The sequence below is a fragment of the Ursus maritimus genome, unplaced genomic scaffold (genome assembly GCF_017311325.1).
Source record: "Ursus maritimus isolate PB19 unplaced genomic scaffold, ASM1731132v1 scaffold_5, whole genome shotgun sequence".
Lineage (NCBI taxonomy): Eukaryota > Metazoa > Chordata > Mammalia > Carnivora > Ursidae > Ursus > Ursus maritimus.
In genome coordinates, this window is record NW_024426663.1 from 13,502,556 (window position 1) to 13,527,251 (window position 24,696).

General features: G+C 38.0%; 1 protein-coding gene across 4 annotated transcripts in view; it reads right to left on the minus strand.

Annotated features, from left to right (window-relative positions):
* ERAP2 (endoplasmic reticulum aminopeptidase 2) overlaps positions 1 to 24,696 on the minus strand; it is a 39,940-nt gene that overhangs the window by 10,094 nt on the left and 5,150 nt on the right. For all 4 annotated transcript variants that reach the window (XM_040622048.1, XM_040622049.1, XM_040622050.1 and 1 more), the window contains 11 exons: positions 23,701 to 23,839; positions 19,458 to 19,592; positions 17,715 to 17,835; positions 15,293 to 15,447; positions 12,198 to 12,311; positions 11,219 to 11,350; positions 10,881 to 11,012; positions 8,035 to 8,100; positions 6,604 to 6,779; positions 4,342 to 4,421; positions 3,141 to 3,324 (listed from right to left, as the gene is read on the minus strand). In XM_040622048.1, the coding sequence (XP_040477982.1) occupies positions 3,141 to 3,324; positions 4,342 to 4,421; positions 6,604 to 6,779; positions 8,035 to 8,100; positions 10,881 to 11,012; positions 11,219 to 11,350; positions 12,198 to 12,311; positions 15,293 to 15,447; positions 17,715 to 17,835; positions 19,458 to 19,592; positions 23,701 to 23,839 (1,434 nt within the window). The remainder of the gene's footprint in view (positions 1 to 3,140; positions 3,325 to 4,341; positions 4,422 to 6,603; positions 6,780 to 8,034; positions 8,101 to 10,880; positions 11,013 to 11,218; positions 11,351 to 12,197; positions 12,312 to 15,292; positions 15,448 to 17,714; positions 17,836 to 19,457; positions 19,593 to 23,700; positions 23,840 to 24,696) is intronic.

Consider the following 24,696-nt stretch of genomic DNA (forward strand, 5'->3'; position numbering starts at 1 on the left):
AACACAATGATACACTGCTTTAAGACAGACTTATGGAAAAATTTCCATAATTTTTGCCTGAAGACAGAGGGCTGACCCATATGCACTATGATTCTATGGTTTGCTGTATTTTTTAAAGTATTAACCTATCAAATGTCACGGTTGCTTCCCACACGTGTAAGTGTCGGAATGTACAGTGCAGCTGATACCCTAGGGGACCAGTAGCAGGAAAAACTGGGTAAAATATGCCAGGGTTGTAATTTTTAAAAGAGTGTTGAACACAGAAGTTACTTTAAATTAAGTTTTTGTGTATGTTTTTCTTATTTGGTCCAGTCTAATTAATTTCTTACTAAAACAAACATCATCATTTACTTTTATACTTAGCTACTTTAAAAAAATTAATCTTAATATTCATTTAAGAGGACTTCTTTTCTTTTTATATAATTATTGTTTAATAAAAATCCAGCTCCTTGCCACCAATCATCACACAAAGTGTTATCTGAATGTTTGTTCAGCTTGAAAACTAAACACACATATAAACTTATACTTCAGCCCAACAGAAAAGAACCCGTATCTTATTAGATCAAACAGAGATTAAACAGAAAAAATAGATTAAAATAGATTAAACAGAAAAATATCTATATCTTATTAGATATAAGTATACAGTTCTATACTTATTAGTATACAGTTTCAGTTAAATGGTACCTTTGTGAAATAAAACTATATTCCTGAGGAGCCCATTTGGGCCTTCTTTTTATGGTGTGGGACTAAAACAGTTTTTCTATAAGGAAATTAAAGTTGTCGTTTTAATTCTATTCAACTCAGATGAGATTCAAGTGTTAAATTATATTTAATAAATATGAAAACCCAATTAAAATAAATATCCACTCCTTGGTCAAATTCTGTCTTCAAACCAACTATGATCGCTGATCACTTCTTTTAACTCTTTTCTTTTTTTTTTAAGATTTTATTTATTTATTTGACAGAGATAGAGACAGCCAGCGAGAGAGGGAACACAAGCAGGGGGAGTGGGAGAGGAAGAAGCAGGCTCCTAGCGGAGGAGCCTGATGTGGGGCTCGATCCATAACGCCGGGATCACGCCCTGAGCCGGAGGCAGACGCTTAACCGCTGTGCCACCCAGGCGCCCCTCTTTTAACTCTTAAATAGATATTTTATAAAGCAGGGAAGGATGAGATAAATATTACTAAGGGAGAGTAGCAAGTAAAAATATTTAGATCTAGGATGAGGGTTTTAAATTGTTTCCTTATTGAATTAGTTTTATGATGAAATTAATATAAACAAATTATGAAACAGTTGGAAATTAGAGAGGGGAGGAAACAAGTCTCATCTTTTCACTACCCGACACATTCACTAATAGCACTTTGGAATATTTCCTCCTCTTTTTTCCCCCCACTTTTAGCTAATACTTTTTTCTATATAGTTGCAAACATAATAATACACAAACTCACATTCTGCTTTTTTTCCAACTTCACATCATTTGAAATACATTTCTATGCTGCCGCTCCATCTTCCTCCTCAAAACATGACCTTTTAAACAATTTATATTAGATAATACTAATAATACTAACAGTTAATATTTATTGCACAGATACTGTGCTTAGTGCTTTATTGGCATTATCTTATGCAATCCCCGAAACAACCCTTGATATTAGATATTATTATTATTTAAAGCTGGAATTTTAAAGACTAGAAAATTTAGGCTTGAAATGTTTAGACAGTTTGCCCAAGGTCAAACAAGAGTTGAAGAAGGAATACTTGAACTCATCTATTTTAAGCCAATTTGTACTCTTAATTAACTTCATTACCCTGTCCATCTAGTGAAGACATTTTATTGGTTTCCACTGTTTTATTAATAACTGTAGGGTTCCTTCAGCTAAATTTAGACAACCCATAAATTTATTGGCCAGAAAGAGCAAAAAAGACTTTGCAACTACCTGAAAGATTGGCTTTCATTTGCTCAATTGTCAATATTCTTCAGTTTTCCTATTCTTACTCTCTTAATCTGTCTTCTCTGCAATCTACTCAGAGTTTCTCCTTTGAGCAGACAGACCTCCTTCAAGGAACCATGGCCTACTTCTCAGCTAATCTATCATGAATCCATCCACTCAGATGTGTGATGGCCGCATCCTGGCCAATCCTGGCTTCCAATATGCTCTGCTACCAACGTTCCTGAGAGGCATGGGGCTAAGGATTAAGCTCTCAATCTCCCCTTTTCTCCTAACCAGAGAATTCTGTTGTTGTACGGAGAAGCTTCTCCTGAGAGGTGTCCTGCTGGTTACTCACTCAATTTGACCTAGATAAACATGTGAAAGGAAATAATATGTCACACTGAATAAAATGAGCATAGTAATTCTCAGAATAGGAAAAGCTTACAATGCACAATATTCCACCTGATCTCCATTTTTTTCCCTTCTGGTGATCTTGTGACCTGATTTATTCTACATAAGATTCTGCTGATGATAAATGAGAAAAGAAAGACAATGCTTGTCTTTCCAGGAAAGTCTAGGAAGGAATAAACATAAGAAATCAATTCCTCCTTCATTTCCCTTTCAATTTCATATTGATTTCTTCAGTGTGAGCAAAGTAACAAATGGATTGTGCACTAGGTTTAACATTTAAAATCATAAAGGTTAAGACTATATTATACTTTTTGTTCAATGGATTACATAAGTATTTGGTGAAACAGCAAGCTATACACCTAAATTGTAAATCTGGAGTCAAAAGCTTAAATGCCTAGAGGGTTCACCCTAAGTGAGTGAAGATGGCCACTCAGGTACCGTTTGGGACTTTGGTGCATGGGACAGTGAAGGCCTGGCTTCAAGAAGGATCTGCCCGCTGCACACTCCTCTATGTGGGAATGAAGGTCCACAGTTGCCACATCCTCTCACTTTCAAAAGAGGCTCTAGAAGTCAGGATTTGTTTATAAATTTCCCCACATTTTAAAATGTCAGATTACATGTTTAAATACTACGTGGGTCAAAACACCGTATCAGTAGATAGGCTTTGGCCTAGTGGTCAGTGTTTGACTTCATTCAGACCCATCTCATGCGAATGACCAACACTGAATGTTTGATTTTGAAATCTAGCACAGCTGGTTATGAATGTTATTTCCTGTGAAATCAGATGAAATTTTGCCTTACCTTACTAGCTGAAATGCATCATGAATCAGACCTACTCTGTCCTTAGGTCTGAGAAGTGTGTGGTTCTGATTCAGCTGTGTAATAAGTTGGTCCCATCCGTGCCCCTCGTAGTGAACAATGTAGTAGCCATTTGAGTCCACATTGAATTTTACCCAACTGATCTTTTCAGATAATTCCAGAGTATCTAGGAGGAGGAAATTGGCATAGCAGATTTTTATCAACGTACATACCAGGAACATCTCCAAAACTGTTAGTTCTCGTGCTTTTACTAAATAATCAGTGGGAAGACAAAGTTTTGGAAGAATCATTATGATATTCCTTTTCACAGACTACTGAATGGGTTTTTTTGTGAATTATGGTCTTATGAAATTAATAAATAGGTTAATTCATAGGAAAAAGACTGCTAAATTTGTTCTCAAAAGCAGTCTCTGCAGGTCTGAGAGGCCCAGTTAACCAGATGGTAAGCATGATTGGAATTTGACTTGATTTATTTGCGGCCTTGTCTCAGGGTTTAGTTACTGGTCACTGAAATATGTATATGTAAATAGGTGATCCATTTGTCTAGTCCTCATTTTGGATGAAATAAGGATTCCAGGTTGAACATGACATTATGATGGAAATCCTCTCACATTTCAGTGAGGTGTTCAAAAGAGAAATTAGAATTATGTTATGTATTTTTAATATGACAGACATTATACTATGTGGTAAAAATAACATTATCATATTCTCTCAATAGTTCTGTGAGACCTAGTCCCCATTTAAAATAAGATGAGAAAACTGAAGTTCAGGAGGAGTGAAGAAATTTTCTTAGGGTCACACATCTAATAGGTGACAGAGGGAGGAGTTGAATCCAGGGCCAATTTATTCCAAAGTGCATGCTCTTTTCTAATACATATTTTTGCCTTGTGGCATAAGCACTGGGTTAGTGGTTTCTAAGTGATATAAGATAGAAAGCCACCATTTTCTGATTAAATGCAAACCTATCTCTAAATGCTAAAAGCACAAGAAAACTTCCACTGAATAGAAAATTCAAACTTTCCAACTAAAGCGTTCTTTTAGTAACTAATAAACGGAGAAATAAGAACTTCCCTGAACATAAATCTTTTATTATGAGATTTACTTATAGTACCTTTCCTCCAAATAGTCCAGAACATGTTTAATTTCAGAACTGAAACACCTGTTTGGCTAAGGAGTTTATTACCTGTCCTTGATTTTAGAACGTGTCTATGAACCACATTAGAAGCACTCGTGGAGTAGGTCAATGGAATATGCCAGAGGTACCTATGTCAGAAAATAGAGAGAGTTACAGACTAAATGAATGGCCATTTTAATGTTCACATTGTCAGACTCAGGCTGTAAAAGGCACCTAATGGTCCATCTTTCACACCATCAGTGGCCTTATAAATTATAGGCTAAGACATGCAGATCCTTGAGTATGCAAAAATTCTTCCATATGGTTATAAAGATGCTGGCAATATATACCTAGTTGAACTCTGTCACAGTTACCTGTGCCATTCCTGTCCAAATCTCTTATCACAAGTTCTGCTGACTGTTTCCTTCTAAGCAAGAGAAAAAAAAAACAACAAACCCCAATCTGCCTTTCATACTTCCAAAAACTCTGGCAACCTGATATTAATTCAAATAACCAAAGACAACTTCAAGAAAAGCCTCAAAATATAAAGATCTGACCTCAGTATGATTTCCACTTACCTTTTGTTCAACAAAGCTACCCACACCGACCCCTGCGACTGGTAAGTAACTGTAAGGGGTCAGCAATGCCACAATCTAAGATCTGCTGATCAGCCACGTCCAGGGAGCAGAAAAGCAAATGGATTGGAGGAAAAGACCAATTTCAATGGTACTTTGGTTACTTATCAATGATCCTACTATGGTAAATAACAGAAACCGGCTGGTGTTTTTTTGACTTGCGAACAGGTTCTAGAATTCATTTTCTCTATCACATCAAGCCATATTAGCTGTAGTAATCTTGCTCATGTAAAATCATACGCTTGAAAATACCGACGGGTATAAAACAGAAAGAGGAATAATTGAGGATGCACCTGTTAGTCTTCAGAAAAATATAAAACAATGAAAGAAACAGCATACACAGACTTTAGTAAAGGGTCAGGAGGGATAATCTACCTGCTAACCCATAAAGTATCGATAATTATCGATAATTAACAAAGCAATTGAAAAAGTCATACAAAAAGGGAAAAATGGACACGTAGATATTGCCAAGATTTAACAGAATGATCTGGATTGATCTTGACTCCAGAAGGAAAGGAAATTTTTTCCAGGTAAACATAGCTGGGAATGAAAAAGATGGACAGTAGCATTTCACGAGTTTGGATAGGCATGAATTGGAGAGTAATAATTTTATAAGAGTCATCGAAATACTGCCTTGGAGGAAAACTGCAGATCACTGTAGTAGATATTTGTAATCCTGGCCCATCCACACCATTGAACTCCCTCGTGACATTTTGATTAGTCACAGAAGTGTGAATCCTGCCTTCCCAATAATGAATCAGCCATTAAATTTTCCAGGCTGTGTTGTCAAGATATAAATTGTTTAAGCTTTCTGAGGTTCAGACTTCAGAAGGACATACGGAAGAATGAAATGATGTGGAGAAGAGGCATAAAGGTTGCTGTTCGACTGGAAATAGGCAACTGGCCACATAGAAAAGAAAAACAATATATTCTCTGTGTTAAAGACCTTGAATTTGATTCTGATTCTCATAAAAATTCTAGAATTGTGATTAGACAGATACACCCCTAGAAAAATAAATAATAATCATAAGAACCAGTACAAGTTCACTTGTATTATTTCATTTAAAATTGACTTCATTCATCTCATGGATAAAACTAATAGATCCGAGAAATGTGGACAGTGTTGTGTTTCTTGATTTTAGTAAAGCCTTGAACATGGCTTCTTAGCATAGGTTGGTGAACGAGATGGTGATGCAGTTCACTGGATTTACTTTCATTATTACCAAGACACACCACATGTCTTAAGACATCCCATTTATAGTCAGTTACTGAAAAACAAAAGGCCACAGGAGGTTTAATTCACAGGATTCACAGGAATGTAATTCAATGATATATTTTCTCCGCTGATTAGATGTATAGCTGTCATAACACTTTCTAGGTATGGGCTAGTCACACAACTTATGAGGCCCCAGAAGTCTAGGATGGAAAAGAGTAGGACATATTTTAACAGAAAGATAGCTGACCGCCCCCTGCATCAGAACTGAGCGGCTGCTATGGAATTACTGAGAACACAGCTTGCAACAACACAGTCTGGGCGGCTCCAAGCTCTCTAGTCTGTGGTCAAGGCTAGTTCGGGCCTCTGATTGCTGCGCAGAAAGAGCATCCACCACGTGGCTGGAGAAACGGAAAGAAAGCTAATGACACAAGGAGCAAGCTGAGATGAAGTGACCCAGGCGAACAGAAGCAAAGCAGCCACCTTTCCTGCAGGGCCCTCCATTCAGGGTCCTCTTTGAAAACCCCGCTCAGGAAGCGCTCCTGCTGCAGCCTGAGCGAACGCCCTTCTCGCGTGATCACCACCAGGGGAATTCCTTTCTGCACAGTCCATGTCGTCATCATCTCCTTGACCTCCACGTTTTCCCCCAGGAAGGTGAGCTGGAATGACAAGTGACTTTGGTGACTCGAGACAGAGGGGAGAAACCAAGATCAGAAATGCATATCTCGTTGGATGCCAGAAACAAGGCTTGAGGAGGAAGAGGGGAGGCCTCAGGCTGTCATCTCAGGGCTTGAACTGGAGCAGGGCTACCCCAGCGCTGCTCTCTGCAAGTTAACTGAAGGAGGGGAGGATGTGGCAGCTAGAGGGTTAACATGTGCTGGCAGAGTCCCAGAGGACAGCCTTGCAGCCTTGCTTGAGACTGGAGCCTCCCTCCTGCTCCATTCCAAACCAAAAAAACAGGGGGGGATGGGGAAGCCCACCTCTCCATTTTAAGAACTGTGGAGTGGAGGTGTTTGGAAGAGAAATGTCTATCTTTAGGGGAGGTTTAAATATTCCAAAAGAACTATATTACATCAATTGATGTCTATCGAATGGAAAACAAAACGTCTAGCTTCCTAGCTTCTATTATGGATTTCTGATCACTGGATTATGCTGAATCTTCCCTTAAAAACTACAATTTATGGGATTACTGTGACTCTTTTTAAAAACAGTTCCCCTTTTCTTTCATGGTGACTTTTCTTTCTTCTCTACTAAAGTGTTCCACTAACTTCCCAGAAGTAAACAAAAAGACGGGGCCTCAAGAAAACCATTCACTATATTTCCAAACCTAGCATATTTGGTTTGGCATGTTCCTGAGCCTGGAGGAGGCCAGTGCAGAACACTAACCACACAGAGGAATTCTGAGCTGAGGTATTTTTAGCTAGCAGTGGGGTTGTGGGAAAGCTGAATTATAACAACAAAAATATAGTAGTAACAGCATCATCCCCCTAAATGGCCTGAACATTCCTTTTTCAGTCAACTTTGTTTCAAGGAAAATTGTGGAGTCTCTCTTCCTTTCCAGTTATTTAAAGGGACAGTTGATGGGGCTCCTGGGTGGCTCAGTAAGTTAAATGTCCAACTCTTGGTTTCAGCTCAGGTCATGATCTCACAGGTCAGGGTATCAGGGTATCGGATGGAGCCCCATGTCAGGCTCCCCATTCACTGGGGAATCACCTTCACCTGCTTGAAGATTCTCTCCCTCTGACCCTCCCCCCACTCTAGCTCTCTCCCTCTCTCTCTCTCCCTCTCAAATAAATAAATACTAAAAAATAAAATAAAATAAAAATAAAGGGACAGTTGGGCTAGTCTACACAGCCACTTCAGGTCATATGATGCCCCAGGCCTCTTCTACTCTGTAAGTTTCTTTATACTTACTGTATTGCTTGTCATCTTGGAATCAGAATAACAAAATTCACCAGATGTAAAATCACCTAGACAACTCTGTAAAACAAGAATGGAAGAACACCACCATTTGGGTACTGATTGTTGGATGAATATGCATATTAGACATGAATGCAGACATTTAATAGCATACCTCTATGAAAATTTAATTGATCCAGACATGGTATGGAGCCTAGCAATTCATGAAAATGGGGGGGGGGGACATCTTTGCAGTGACCATAGGAAATCCACAAAAGTTACTTACTTACGTAAAACAAAAAGTAATTTTTGTGGATTTCCTATGGTCACTGCAAAGATGCCTTTTTTTGTCTTTTTTTTCATTTTCATGAATTGTTATGCTCCTTACCATGTCTATCTGGATCAATTAAATTTATATATATATGTATATATATGTATATATATGTGTGTGTGTGTGTATACATATATATATATATTTCAAGTTTTCTAAAGAAGTACAGTGTAGTAGAATAACTGGTTTAAAAATTAATTAGTTTGTTGAATTTTTCTTTCGTTTCTTCTCTTTCCCCTGGGAAAGGTCCTACTTTATTTTTTTGTGGTGTGTGCTACTCATGCCCCTGTTTAGCATCTAGGCAACTGTGTCTGGTACTAACCTTCTCCTACCATACCACAAATCTCTTGGCCGGGGAGGGGGAATGCCTTTGCTTACCTGGGCATTCCCAATGACTACCACAGTAGCATATAAAGAGAATAATGAATTTTGAATTCAGAATTAAAATGAGACTTAAGAAAATCAACAACTTGTCAATCAATCCTTAAGTAACTAAGACTTAATGCTTAACGGGAACTGTAAATGGAAAAATAACACACACTCTCTCTAAGGCTCTCAAATGCTTTTAAATGATTTTATGAAAAATAACAACAAAGAATTCCTCTAATTCCCAAGTTGCTATCGACATGTATTAGAAATGATGTTACGTGGCACAATGCTGAGTAAGATATTTACAGGAATTTATCATTTTTATACCACAGTTTCATTTGGCATCAGAAAGTGGTCAGCTAGAACTGAGGACCTTCAGGGGAAGGTTAGGTGGGAGACTTTCCTGATAACTAGGAAGAAACTGTGATGTAATTAAGAAAATGAATACTGAACTCGAAGTCAGAAGATAGATCTCAAGTACTGACTCCATCATTGCATGGTGTATATATAACCCTGCGCCAATCTCTCCCTCAGTATTACTTTTCCCACCTATAAAATTGGGGCAAGAATGCCTGCCTTGCCTTCTTGAGATGGCTCATAAGCGTGACAAAAATTAACATAGGAATATTCACTGTTGGCCTAAAAGAGTCCTGTAATTGTTGGCCAAATTTCTCCTTTAATATCCCTGATACCCACTCTGCACACCAAAGACAGATTATTCCTTGTTGAAGAAAGGTAAGGTTGATGTCTACACACACACACACACACACACACACACACGCACACACACACACACACAAAGCAAAGGAAAGGGAGAAAGTGAGGGATGGGAGAGAAAAGCAATGTAAAGCTTGTTGAGAAGTTTAGGAGGAACCTGCAGGGAGAGCATCTACACTGTCAGGAGGTGATGGATATGGACGAAGAGCACGTATATAGGTTGTATTAAGGACTGTGTATTTTGGTCCCTTTTATGGTTTTCAAGAAACCAGAGTGCAAGATTTGAGCTACGTTGAAAAAAATGTTTAATGACTTGATTTTGTTTCTTTGACCATAAAATCGTACATAAATTATTAGACCGTGAGGGTCCAGACTTTATAAGGGCATAAAAACATCAAGTGAGATAATGCACTTGAAATATCTTTTTAAACAATTAAGTGCTGTGTAAATATTGAACAATATTAGCACTGTCCCCAGGCCATAAATGTTTATAAAGAAGAGAGGACCTCTTCTGTTTACAATGGCCTAGGGTTTGTCTACCTGTGTGCATAAGCCCTGCCAGTCCACTATGTCTATGAAAGAGTATTTTACTCACAGTTGAAAATTTAAGAATATTTTAATAATTATTAGAATCATCTGAGTTGACTGCACGTTTTCTTCGTTTTACCTAGTATCCTACATGAATCCCAATGATGAAGAGACCAAGAGTTCCTTAATTAACAATTAACTGTTTATTAATCACAGTGCTAGGTGTTGTGACATTTAAAAATAATATTAAAATTATTAAACCATTATAAGCTATTACAAGAGAATGTCAGCATGTGGAACAGATTCATAAACGCACTGGGTATTGAGCAGAAAGGCAAACCATTGAGGAGTGGAGCAGTCTCTAAGAAGGAGTAAAACCTCAGCTAGAAATCAAAAGATAGATGGCATTTGAGTTGTTGGCAAGAAGAAAGTGCACTTCAGGTAGAAAGGGCACTCACAACAAAGACATGATGACACAAGAATTGAGCAGGATTTCTTCCTATGAGGGAGAAGATGTGTCTCACACAATGGAGAATACATGCTGGACAATAAGGTTGAGAAAGTAGAGTTTCACCTTAAACTTTGGGCAGAGAAGATTAGATATTCATGGCAGGAATCCTCAAAGTCATTAAAGATTTTGGAAAATGGGGAGATAAAAGTATCAGGTTAACCATAGAAGGGAGCCAAAGAGTTGGAGACCAGATAGCAAAGGCCTGGGACTATTCCCATGCGGGCGGCATCCTGGCTTAGTGGGTGCAGAGGAAAAAGGAACGTGCTGCCTTCTATGGACCCTGGCAACGTAGAAAATGCAATAGATACTGGTTGACTGACAGTACAACTATTTATCCATCTTCACTATTAGCCTGTTACATTTTACGCTTAACAACAGTCTACTGTTACCCAATATATGACTTACATTTGACAGACTGCTCCACAAATCATCATTTTTAGCATTTCCATAACTGAACGTCTTTAAGTAGTGAATAATTCCTTTGCGGAATTTCTCCTCATTCAGAAAATCCTTGAGCATATTCAAAATACAAGCTCCCTTAAAAAAAAGAAAGAAAGAAAGAATGAAAGAAAGAAAGAAAGACAACAAAGAAGAAGATAAAGAAAAAGGGAGTATGATTTGTTTTTAAAGGAAGCTTAAAGTTTATGGAACACGAGTAATGTCTGAAAAATGAACATCAAATACAACAAAAGTATAACAAGTGGCGGTAACCTGCAACCAGTAAGTTCAACAGCATTTACTACCTTGTTATAGGAAACTGCATCAAACATTTCCTCTATCTGAGTAGGAGTTTCTGCTCGATTGGAGATAGGACGGGATGAATTTAATGAATCTTTTTTAATTACTGCAAAACACACGTCCAAAAAAACATCATCCTAAAGAGGGAAGAAAATTTTTTTCACTTTCAATTTGACACTTTCAAAGCAACAGAGAACGTGGTAGGCTTAGGAAGGCGTTTGTAGAAGGAGTCAATCAGTATTTCTTACAATTGATTTTAAGTTTCTTTCCCCTTATATAGTCCCCTTCCACCAATTCTCTACTTCATAAAGGTACAAATCCAACATTCCTTCAGACACCGTTTGAATGTTTACCATGTACCAAGCCCTTGGATACAGAAATAAAATGGTTCCCATTTAGTGAACGCTTGCTATGTGCCAGGACCTTACATCCATCATCGGTGATCCTTTCACCACCCTGCAAAGTAGATTCAGTACGTGCACTTTACAAGGGAGAACTGACAAAGCTTTGGGATTACACTATGGAGTCAACACATAGCAAATACGAAGACACTGACTCTGGATCCATGTCTGCCTGTACCATAGTACAGTACCAAATGCCCACCCCAGAGAGCTAAGTGACCATTACAAACCACCTTGATATGTAGTGTTTAGATTCTATGCCTAAAGAAACACATATGTTTGAAAAAAATCTTTTCATACGTTTTGGGGAAGTGAATAGGCCTTTTGAAAATTCTAAAGGAGTGTACCCCAATTATGCTTAATTTTCAGGTTACATGCCAAGAACTCTCCACAGGGTCTTTAGCCATGGGCACCATCTTGCTCTATATCATTGTATGTGGACAATGATTTTCTTTCCTCTCATCTCACATACACAGCTGTATATTTGTGCTATTTGAGCTCTCTGTGCATAGATTTTGGGGTGAGATATTTATGTTATGGGCTGATTGTATACGTGGTATGACATACAAAATTGTTAACTTACAGATTGTAGCTCTGGATATGTGGCATTAACAGAAATGAGTTCCATGTATGTTGCAAAACCTTCGTTGAGCCAAATATCATTCCACCATTCCATTGTAACCAGGTTGCCAAACCACTAGGAGGCAAAGACTCAATGTTATTAGAAATTAAGCAAATTTTGGGGTGCCTGGGTGGCTCAGTTGGTTGAGCATGGGACTCGTGATTGCAATTCAGGTCGTGATCTCAGAGTTGTGAGATGGAGCCCCGAGTCTATCTCTGCGCTCAACGAGGAGTCTGTTTGAGGTTTTCTCTCTCCCTCTCCCTCTCCCTCTGCCCCTCCCCTTGGCTTGTGCACAGGCTCTCTCTCAAATAAATAAATAAATCTTTAAAAAAAGAAATTAAACAAATATAAAAAATTATCGACAATAGCAAAAAATACCATGGATGCTAACTTCCTTCTTTCAGTGGTTAAGGTCTTTCCTCTCTCCGTTACTCTTTTTTCTCTGTACAACTTCCTTCTACTGATTTCTTTTCCTTCTCTTCTCACATTTTTGCTTCTTGTTTCACTTTTCTTTTGTGTCCTTATTGTCCCCAACTCTTCAATTTCCATTTTATCCTTCCAACATTTCCTAACTATTAGATTTAATATTAAGGAAGAAAATAAAACCTTTTGTGGGGTAAGTACAATCTCACCTCATCCTTGATTTATGGTGATGGTTTTAGGAGAAATATAAGCCAAAATATCTTTGGTGAAGTCACTTTTTTATATTAAGTAGCAGGTACTTAGGAGAATCCTAAGAATTCTTTTACGACTCTCAGATTGCTACATAGTATTACTGATGAGGGAATTTAGTTGTTAACTTTGCGGAATTAATCTTCCTTCCAGAATTAATCTAGACACTAAAGTGAATAAAGTTCTGAGATTTTTAAATATATATAAATGAAATTAACAGGATGCCAAAAGGAAATCTAAATAGTAATTTACCTTTGACCTATATTTGATCTTTAACACTGGTTTTAAGTATTACTACTTTTTCATGTACTTTTGTATTTTATTTGGCCTATGTGTCCAGTACTATCCACTTAGTTTATCTGTTTCAGGATTGCAATCTCCAGAGGGATGGGAAATTAAAGAAAAAGATTCTAAGACTCAGAAGAGACTTCTTATAGTTATAGCTAGATATGTAGCTTCTAGAAACTGTTTAAACTCTATTTCTTTTCTGACAACCCTCAGATCATTTTACAAGAGGGCACCAATCTTCCTGAGGGCATCTGTGAAAAGGGATGGGAGATGTTTCCTTAATTTGAGAAGTGATGAATATGAAAAATATAAGTTGAGCTAATTCTGGTAACTTCACCAGTTAGGAAGAGTGGTTTATTCATTCACTCAATAAATATCTATTGAGAACCTACTACATTACTGGCAACATGCCATATGTTAGAAATATAAAGATGTATATAATACAGCCTCTGCCCCAATACAAACGATGGAGGGCCACTGGTAGACAGATAAATGCATTAAAGCATTATGGTGCTATGATCAATGCCTGTACAAGGGATACTGAGGCTTCCAGAAGTTAAAAATAAATTCTTCTGGGAGCGTGCGTAAGTTAGTTAGGGAATGATTCATTTCCTGAGTCTTGCAAGGGGTCCTCAGCTATGTTGGGACTAGCGCGTGCTCTAGGCAGATTAAGTAGCAGGAGCAAAAGCACAGAGAAGCAACACAACCTGGCAGTTTGGAAATGGCGGATAGTCTAGGATGGCTAAAGTTTACGGCGTTGGTAAGAATGAGGTTGCAGAGACGCAGAAGAGCTCATCTTGGGCGCCTGGTATGCCATGCTTGGACCCCTGACCCACTCAGTTGGCATTGGCAGTCTTTGTCAGAGTGAATGGTTGTATGCAGATCAACGGGGGAGGCAAAACAGTCAAGATGAAAATTCCACTGCTGCTGCTTCAGCCCTAGGCTTTGCATCTCCATGAAAGAGAAGCTGTAAGAAGAAGGGCCAGAGGGACCTCAGAGGTAGAGTTCTCCAACTATTTCTCTATGAACCCCCAGATTCAGTCAAGGGCTTTACAGCTACCGGTGACTAATGATCAAAAGCCCTAAGATGGGCCAGTGGGGAGATTCTAAACCAGAGGAAGTCACAGAATGTTCTTCGATTACAGGGCTGAGCATGGTTCCTATGTAATTGGGTACTTATTTCACTGCTTAAATAAAATCCAACTTATTATTATAATAATGATAAAGGATAAAGTTAAAAATTAAAAATCAGGTGTTACTAGCTTCTAGTAAATACAATGAAATGAAACTTGTCTACATGGTGAGAGAGAATTTCTGGGGCCCTTAATAATTCACTGTGTTACTAGGGATTTTCAGAAATGAAATAGAATGGAAATAGGGTCTGCTCTCTATGGAGTTAGTTTTACAGTTCCATACTTGCATCTAGTACAGTGTTGATAGACGGGCCTTGGAAATCTTAGCCTGCAAGAAATGATAGCAGTAGCAGAGATCATTGCTGTCATCATTAATAACTCACACTTACTGAACGTGACAGGCACAGACACTTACCTGTAATTCTTCACAGCAGTTTCAAGAAGGAGGAACTATTATTAATTTAATTTTATAAAAGAAGACACTGAAGTTTAGAGAGTTAGGTAATGTGTCTAGGGTCAGCAGCCCATGAGTACTTGGACTTGAAGTATTCCCTCACTATGGCCATATAATGACATGTTCCAACTGAAGGGAGATTGATTTTGTCCTAGATTAGGGTGTATGAGGAGAAATATTTTTAATAGAAATCTCTCCTTGTAGGGTTTCCAGTTCTGTGTCCTATGTATCTGCATAATCCATACCTTCTTTACTAAAATACATCAGAAGGCTTTGCCTTGAAGAGTTTTCGAGGATACAGTGGCCTCTCCTCTTGTGATAACATCCTGTGTGAGTCTCATAGTCTAGATTAAGATCTCTGCTACTTGACAACTATGTTTGGTTTGATAGTTTCCAAGTTTCTCTCTAAGGGTAAGATGATATAATTTTATGTTGTTTCAGGAAGCCCGTTGGTGTCCTGTACAATGCCTTTTTGGACTGATACTAAGAATTTCATGAGTCTCAGGTACCTGGTGTGCTAGTTCATGGGCTATGACTTTGGTGACCCATAGTTTATCAGAAGCAGAAGAAGTCTTAGTATCAAAGAGCAGTGATGTCTCTTTATACGTGATGAGGCCCCAATTTTCCATGGCTCCAGATTCAAAGTCAGGAATGGCAATTAGATCTAAGAAATAAGAACAACCAGATTTGATCATTATGGCTTCTGCACCGGAAATGGGATTTTCCTCCCCCTCAAATACGTTGTGATCCTTTCATGTATAAGGAGACTTTCTAAAAACATCAAGACTATTGTAATATTGTCTTGTAGTTGCACTGAAAATAATCAGCGCCTGTTATTAAGCAGCATTAATTCCATCAGTACAGTTTTGGTTGTAGCTGAAGTAACCCGCCGACATTTAACCATTTGTTTCTAAGCATGCTAAACTCAGCAAATAACTTGGGTGCATTAGTGCTAAGAAAATGATTTCTTTAAAAACACTCATATTGTATTTTATATTAATACTACTCAAAAACTTTGCGAGGTATCAAATAATTTCTAGTATGTTTGAGATTCATCAAAACATGTAATGAACTCATTTCTATAAAAAATAGAACGATACAGGATTTTAACTTCAGGAAAACATCTTTCAGGAGCAATCTCTATTGTCAATATTTCAATTAATATTTCAAGACCGTTTGGCCTCTGTTATGAGCAAGTGTCCTTTCTAAGGCAGTAGAGGAAAAAGCTGTGGGCATCAATTATTTCTGAACTCAATTTCCTTTTCAACATTGATATTTTCTCTACCTCTTAACAAAGTCTTGAGGGGAAAAAAGTGAAATTTAATCATCTTTAAGCAACTCAGGTATAACGTATATTAATTTATACTGTGTGTGTGTGTGTGTGTGTGTGTATACCCTTTGCCATTGATGTCATGTAGGTTAGAAAATTTCTGGTTAATATTTAATCTTGAAATTTTTACTTTTTATTCTGCTAGGCCATTTTGAAAGAAGCACTGTTTGACTAAAAAGAAAGGTAATTTTTTTAAGCTGAAATGAACCAAGTCACTGGGCTTGTGATTACATTGTCTGGAATTAATACTGGTTAATTCTAGTGGATAAAAACAAATACGTATAAGACAATTGAAAGTAAATTAGCACTAATAAAGATTAGTATTCATTAGTACTTCAGATGTGGGAATAATTCCTTTTGTACATTGCACCGATGATTTTATATTAGTTGGATTATTTCCCATAGTCATTAGAGATACTTTTATCTGGTTTAATTTTTCCTAAACTGCACCTTCTTTTCAGTTATGTTTAAAATACATTTCATTTCATAGGGGCACCTGGGTGGCTCAGTCAGTTAAGCGTCTGCCTTCGGCTCAGGTCATGATCCCAGGGTTGTGGGATTGAGCCCCACATGGGGCTCTCTGCTCAGCAGGGTGTCTGCTTCTCCCTTCCTCTCTCCCTCTGCCTCCCCCACCCACCGCTTGCGCTCTTGCGCACGAGCTCTCTCTTCCTCTCTCTCAAAAGGTAAATAAAATCTTTAAAAAAATTAATTAAAATAGGTTGTTATTGGATCTTTCCTTGACTTTTGACATAGAGGACAACAATGGATTATGGGTAAGTTTAGTATATTTATACTAAAAAACAGATAGAACTTGCACTATGATAACGCCCTGAGACTCAGGAACTATAAGAATAAGCCCTGGAAAAGTCTTTTGATGGTCCCTTTTGCCTCCTCTAAGGAAAAGCGGCACAGATTTTGGGGGCAAAGAGAGGCAAAGACATGATAAGGAGTATGTCTTAATTTCCCCAAGGGAGAAAAAAGTTTGTCACTGTCAGAAATTCTGAAAACTAATCTACATATGTTATGAAACTGAAGTGATGGCTTAATGTGTTCTGCAACATTACTAAAATCATAACTTTAATTTTTTCAGATAGAAAATTAAAACCAAGATAGACTATGTGTATCTTCCTATGTAAAGATCCACTAGTACCACATTCAAATCATCTATTTCCTCCAAGTCTTCTCCTATTTTTAAATCTGTGCCACATTCTTATCTTCCAACTTCAAATGCACCATAAACAGAGGGACAATTTTCAGCTGTTTACATAAGTCTTTGGTAAATTTTATAAAAGATTGCTGGTCTTGTACAAATATGGCATAGAAACAAGTTGTATGCTCTGGAAAATTCATCCAATTAAATCTAACATGCGATGCAGCTATTTTAATATGAACCTGATAAAAGAATAAAATGATCCTTAGTTCTCAGACTTCTCATAAATACTTTCTTTTCTACACTCAAGAACCATCTTGGAGGTACAAATTATTGCTTCCTGGGCTAACTGAACCTCTTCAGTACTCATTTAAATCACATATAAACACAAAAAAATCAAAGCAAGGTCTATAAGCAAAAATAAATGTAGTGACACGGAATTTGGACCTACCCAGTTTGGGGAGTGGATAGTTGATATCAAAGTAATTTTCATAAAAATCAAGTAGCTTTAATGATGCTTCCAAAGCATAATGTGTTTGACTCCATTTGTCTGGGGATGCATAGACAGACACCTGGAAATGTTGATCAGAAGAAGTAGTCTGAATGTCACAAATCCTTGGCACAATTCCATTCCTAACAATCCTCACTCACAGAAAGGTAAACTGCATTTTTCAAGAAATTATTGTGATACAATTAAGCATGTTTTTGATGGGGATAAGATGTTCCATAAAGTAGTATAGAAAAAGTCAGTCTTAAAAATTATAAGCAACTCTATGTCTCCTGTTATAACCCATTCCCTTGGTGCTCATATGTAAATTTCAAGCTATATGAATCCACTATATCCTGAAAGCCCACTTGAGCTCATCACTGTCATGCATTCTAGCACTTGAGTGCTAGCCTTCCAGAATTGTGTCCACCAGCACAAGTCAAATAAAACATAGGTGTATGAGTTGGAAAGCTTTCAAGAACTTAGTGGACCCCCCTTCCTATCTAGTTGACTTTAAACCCAAAAATCCCTGAATATGTTCCTTTACTCCCTCCCCAAGTAAATAACCACTGAGTGGAAAAAATAAAATTACATTCCACTTTTATTGGGTTTCAAGCATGGTGGTAACTTCATTTCATGATCTGCTTTCATGCTCTGAATTAATTACCTGAAGTCCCTCAGAACTTTTATAGGAAGGTATGCTGATAGTTAATAATAAAGCCGTTTTTTTGATGGCTTATCAGGCACAGTGCTAAATGTGTACATGTGAAGTCTAATTGAATACTCTCAACAACCTTATGAAAAGATGGAAATACATGGAAATTAAGTAACTTGCTCCAAGTCACCCAGATAGAGAATTGCAGAGCTGGGATGTGAAACCTAGGAAGCTGACCAGAACCTGCCTTCCTAAAGTAAAGTGCCATCTGACTGTTATCCATGCAGAATCTGAGTGCAGAGCTGCTGTTACATATCTAGATGCATTGCCCATAATATATATCTACATATCCGTAAGTATAATACGTTTATAAATTAAAATAGCCATTTTCTGGCTGTTTTTCATAAGCATTATTTTATGGTTCTTTGAATGTTTTTATGTCTACATTTGGTTCTTCGGGGTAAGGAGATGCTGATGTCTCTACTGATATTTGCAAAACTCTGTAAGATACTCATTGGGTATTGTAAATTTTTGCAAATAATGAAGACTCTAAAAATTATGAAGTCTACCTCTCATTGAGGGGGGAAAAGTTATAGAAAAAATTGGAAACGATGTGAATGTCCTAAAATAAGATGCTGATTAAACATTTTTTGGTACTTCCATGCAGTATAACACTAAGCAATTATTAATATAATATTATAGAAAGTTCCATAAAATGTATTGTAAAAATATTGTGGAAAAATTTAATGGCATTCGTTCTTATGGTATATTATGGTAAAAACAGAGTTAAATAATCTTAAACATTATTTTGTAAAAGTGAGTATACACAATTATTGTAAACACTCTCATACACTGACATACATACAGAAAATATTCAGGAAGCTCACACCAATATTATCAGTAACTCTATCTTGGTGATGGGATTTATGAGTAATTTGTTTTTTGCCTATTTTGTGAAACAAACATGATACTTTGAAATAAGGAAAAAAAGCCTAAGAAAATAAAAGCTCATTGCTCTCAGGACAGTGTATAAAATTAGAATTCAGTCTCACCTTGACCCCTGAGGAGGTGGTGCCACTCACAGAATTGAAATCACAAACTATGTAAGCTACAAGGTATGTACTCATTTTCACCGTAGTTTCAAAATGATCTTCTAAGAGGCCTCCTTCAAGTTCAATTGTCTTAACCTACAGGAAGGGGAAAAAATAGTATTTGAAAATTGTAGTATTTTATAACAATGCCTATGACTGAAGCCGGTGAGTTAGAGGAAGGTCCTGACACTTTGAAGGACACTTGATCATATTATAGGAGATCAATGGCCCCTCATAATATCCTGTGACCTCTCCTCCCTTTTTTTCTTTTAGCCCTGGACTTCCTCTAAGTCATCATGTGCCACTTTTGGGATCTCAAAATGATGCAAAATCTTATTTTGCTGCTGAAAGCATAAAAGTATTTTAGATGTTTCTACTTTCTTGAAATGCAGTAGTCTCCAACACTGGCATAAGTTCGAGGTCTGCACTTCTAAGCAAAATATCAAAGATATTTTGTTCTATAATAGATCTCCGTTGCAGAAGAAAATGGGACGCAAAACTGTGAAATACTTTCCATGATCTTTTAGTCCTCTTATTATTTATGTGTGAGGCAGGTGTTACTTCACAGGTGAGGAAACAGAGTCTCAGAAATGTTAACTGAATTGCCCAAGATCACCAGGCTGGTTCCACAGGAAGATGTGGATGTGACCGTGTGACTCCAAAGACATTGCTCATTCTTTCACTCGCTGTGTGACAGCTTGAGTCATAGTCTTATTTTATCTTTGCCTCATTGATTCAGCAATGAAAGCAGGCAGGCCAAAGAGGTCATTAGTAATTTAAGCTTCTGCCTATCTACGAAAGAAGTAAGAAGTTTTAAGCCACAGACTGGTCAGTCACATCTATCAAATTCACTGAGTAATTACCAAATTCTATCTTTATTTGCTCAGGATAGCTTGTCCCAGAAATGGTCTCCACCATGGTATAATGCCCCAAAATACTGAATGGATACAGATCCAGTAACCTGAAAATACCACTTTCTGTACATTGGTAACAACTCTTAGACTAGCTTTCCCCTCCCAACCTCCCTTTTAAGGCATCAGGCTTGCGACAGCACTAACCAGGGCTTGTCAAGCATGTTTTATCTATTTGGATAAGATTGCAGTTTGCTTTGGCAAGAGCAAATAGCTTGAAGTATTACCAGAAACTGCCTAGCCTACTTAAATGACAAATGTTTATGCTGTTTAATTCTATAGTATTTGATTCTACAGAATTCTATAAAAAAGAAAAAATGAGGTCCTAAGTTTTAACAAAGCAGAAGACACTGACCAAAGACTTTAAGAAAGGTAGCAGTATATATAGGACTGTGATATATATAAAAATATATAAATCACAGTAATTAACTTGTAGGATATATATATCAAATACCAAATATATATATCCTACAAGTTTACTTTGCAGAACAACAATCTCTTTTTTTAAGAATCTGATTCAACCAGAATTCTATAAGCACATACTTCCACCAGAGGCAAGGATTACGGTAGAGGCTGAGGAGAGGGCATTATGACTGTAGTCTTATGACCAAACTCAGTAAAAAACCATTTGGTCAAGTGCGTTAGAGGTGGGAGGGAGGAGGCGGAAGGCTGTGGGACTATGGGGGAATGAGGGTCTCTGACACTGGACACTGGTGGCAGCAGTGGTTAGGAGACGGATGGGCGTTCCCTCTGATTTCTCCCCCCTCTGATTTCTTCCCTCTCAGGAACCTGGAGCGAACCATGTAGATTAACATTGCCTTAAATGGAAGTGCATGGGGTGTTAGTGTTCGTTCTTCCAGGATGATGATGTAATCTCCAAGTACAGAGCACTTGTTGCTAGACAAGGATTTAGCTCTTTCTCAATATTGGCCGGACTTTACTTACATAGCAAGTGTCACAAGCAGGTGTGCGTTCCTTTAAGGAATGAAGGGGACAAAGAAATGCCCCAAAGATATGCTGCCTCCACTAGTACTTGGCTGGCTGCCTCACGTCCCTGAAATCTTGTATTCTTCACTAAGCATATTGAGAACTTTGCATGTGTTGCTTCTTCTCAGCAACCCATAACCCAACTTTACTGCCGCAGTGATTGTCCACAGAGTAAGATTGTAGCACGACTTCAGTTGTCCTTTTCTGGCCAACCATGAAAGCCGGGGTTGGGCACGTCAGTGAGAAGCAGAAAGTTAAGCCAGTATTTGCTGGAAAAGGCATGATCCAGAGAAGTGGACAATGCAGTTGAAGCAATGCAAATAGTCAAGGATCGTATAAAATATTTTAAAAATATACACTTATTTGTCTTAAATATGAGAAGTTACTGGAGGTTTCTATAGATAAAAGAATTTAGATTCTAATATAATGAAATGGCAATTATGTTTGCATCACATTTTAATGAAAAGGCTTTAAAGTAATTATATTTTTACTTCCCCTCCGTGATTATTCATATGGAAAATGACATCAATAAAAAGCTGCCGGGGAAGAGACTGAACTGCTCTTAAATGAACGTACAGTTAGAAAGCGGCCTTGGAGTTCTAATAGAGGATCATTTTTATCCAGAAATGAGCGGGCTAATTAAATTGCTGTCTGGGCCATATGCGCCCCAATGTTCATAGCAGCAATGTCCACAATAGCTAAATTGTGGAAGGAGCCGAGATGCCCTTCAACAGATGACTGGATTAAGAAGTTGTGGTCCATATATATGATGGAATATTACTCAGCTATCAGAAAGAACGAGTTCTCAACATTTGCTACAACATGGACAGCACTGGAGGAGATAATGCTAAGTGAAATAAGTCAAGCAGAGAAAGACAACTATCATATGATTTCTCTCATCTATGGAACATAAGAACTAGGATGATCAGTAGGGGAAGAAAGGGATAAAGAAAGGGGGGGTAATCAGAAGGGGGAATGAAACATGAGAGACTATGGACTATGAGAAACAAACTGAGGACTTCAGAGGGGAGGGGGGCGGGGGAATGGGATAGACCGGTGATGGGTAGTAAGGAGGGCACGTATTGCATGGTGCACTGGGTGTTATACACAACTAATGAATCATTGAGCCTTACATCGGAAACCGGGGATGTACTGTACAGTGACTAACATAATATAATAAAAAATCATTAAAAAAAATAATAAAATAAATTGCTGTCTGGGTGATCAGGGAAAAACTAGGGTATGTGTCACGTGGGGTATTGTCACTGTTCCCCTCGATCTGCTCTGTCACTACAGCAGTTACCTTTACCAGCGTGAAACAGAAATCTAGGGAAATTCCGTGTCTCGTGTTATGGACTCATTTCTCCCCTTCAGCCATAGCGGCTGATCACTGTGGAGGCCAGAGAGAAAACTGGGGTAGGGCTGCTTGCTGGCTTAGGATGGCCCCGCTGCTTTCTGGGTGCTCATTTTGCTGAAGCACGATCAGAAGAGCCTCTATGCTTGTCTCACTTTCCAAGCAGCCGTTGGGAAATATTTTATATTTTGTCCCACATCACAAATGGCAAGCACATCATTAGTGAGGAAATATCCAATGAGGCCCGCGGTCAGCCGTATCTTTCAGAGTCTCTGAATTTTGAGTGTAAAATAAAGCATTCAAACGTCTCTTTCAGTTAAAAAAAGTGTATCACTACCATAGATGATTTTCATAGATAATTTTAAGACTTACCATGGAATTAAAAAAACGGGGGGGATTTCTAAGTTCCATCAGAAACCACTAGAGCAGAATTCCCAGGGTGAAGCCCAGGCAGGGTTCTCTAGATCCTTCCCACTCTCAATGCGATGCGACCAATAGCAGTCGCATCACCTGGGAGCTTGTTAAAAAGGCCAAACTTTGAGCCTCACGGGTGCCAAGCCGAATCAGAATCTAAATTTTAACCAGATACTCTGATGATTCATCTCAACATTAAAGTCTGAGAAGTGCTGCTCTGGGTGGTTCTGAATTTCATCATTGGCCAAGTAACACAGATCAAAAAAGGACATTGTTTCCATAGGAATACAAATCAAATATAAATCACTTTGTTGTTGTTGTTGTTGTTAACTTCCGCTATAACAATGTCCCAAACAGAATGATGTTAAAATCTAGAAGGATTTGGGTTATTATATAATATGAAGATGGAGAAAACAAATTAATGGCTTAAATCTTGAAAACAAGAAATTGTTAAAAAAAAAAAAAAAAAAAGAAATACAATAAAGACCAAGGCTGAACTTGAGAATGATTCCCCCAAAGTTTCTGCAAGTGACAATACCTTTGGCATGTTGGAGAGTGCAACGTGTCCACTTTCTCTTCTCATCTTGATGGAAAAGTTGGCTTTAAGCGATGGCTCATCAAAGCAAGGGAAGGCCATGCGTGCTTCAGTTGGCTCAAAATCCGTTACTGCAATTATTCTGTGAAACGAAGAAACCACCGGCCAGAATTTTACAAGTGAAACCAAGAAAAGAAATGAACTATACCTTCAGAACACAGCTTATCAAACCTGGAGGTGATATATTTGATTTCTCAAACTATAATCTTAGTGAATCTAGGCTGTCTTTTTAAATAAAACAGGGGTAAAATTTTGGTTAGCAGCTGCCAGTCATGAATAATGCACAGTGCTGGGCACTCTGCTTATATGACTTCCTTCATACTCATAGTAGACAAGGATATTTAGACTCAGGAAATTTGAGTAACCTTAACAGGATCCTTCGCTACTAAATGAGATAGGCATGCCCAGTCAATTAGATAGTAGATAAGTACCATCTCTAAGGAGGGGCTTCAGTCGATGATTTGAATACTTGTGAATATGAGTGATGTCTTAGGTTGTGTCCTCAGAAAGCAGACCCTGCTTTATTAAAAACGTGCCTCCAGGAGATGTTAAGGAGGTAGGTAAGGAGTGAAGGAAGCAGGATAGGATAGAAGAAAAAGCCAGGCTGGATCAGCTCCGGTCTGATCTCTGGGGAGCTCTGGAATGGAGACTACACCTTTAAGTTTTCCCCTACTAGAGGCAAGGAGCTGAGATTTCATATTTTGTACCCCGGGGTGGGGGGCTAACTCCCAGGAAATTCTAGCTTTCTCTGCTTGCCAGCAAAGCATCTCCAGCCCTCAGACTATCATAGGTACATAGATATTCTAACAAATCTCTATACCCCGTCACCTTGATAATGCCTGACATTGTATAATTACAGATATATTCTTTGGACTCAAAGCTTCAGTTAAGAAACAAACCTGGAGAAGGAGGGGAGAATAAAAAACATCTCTAGGGTCA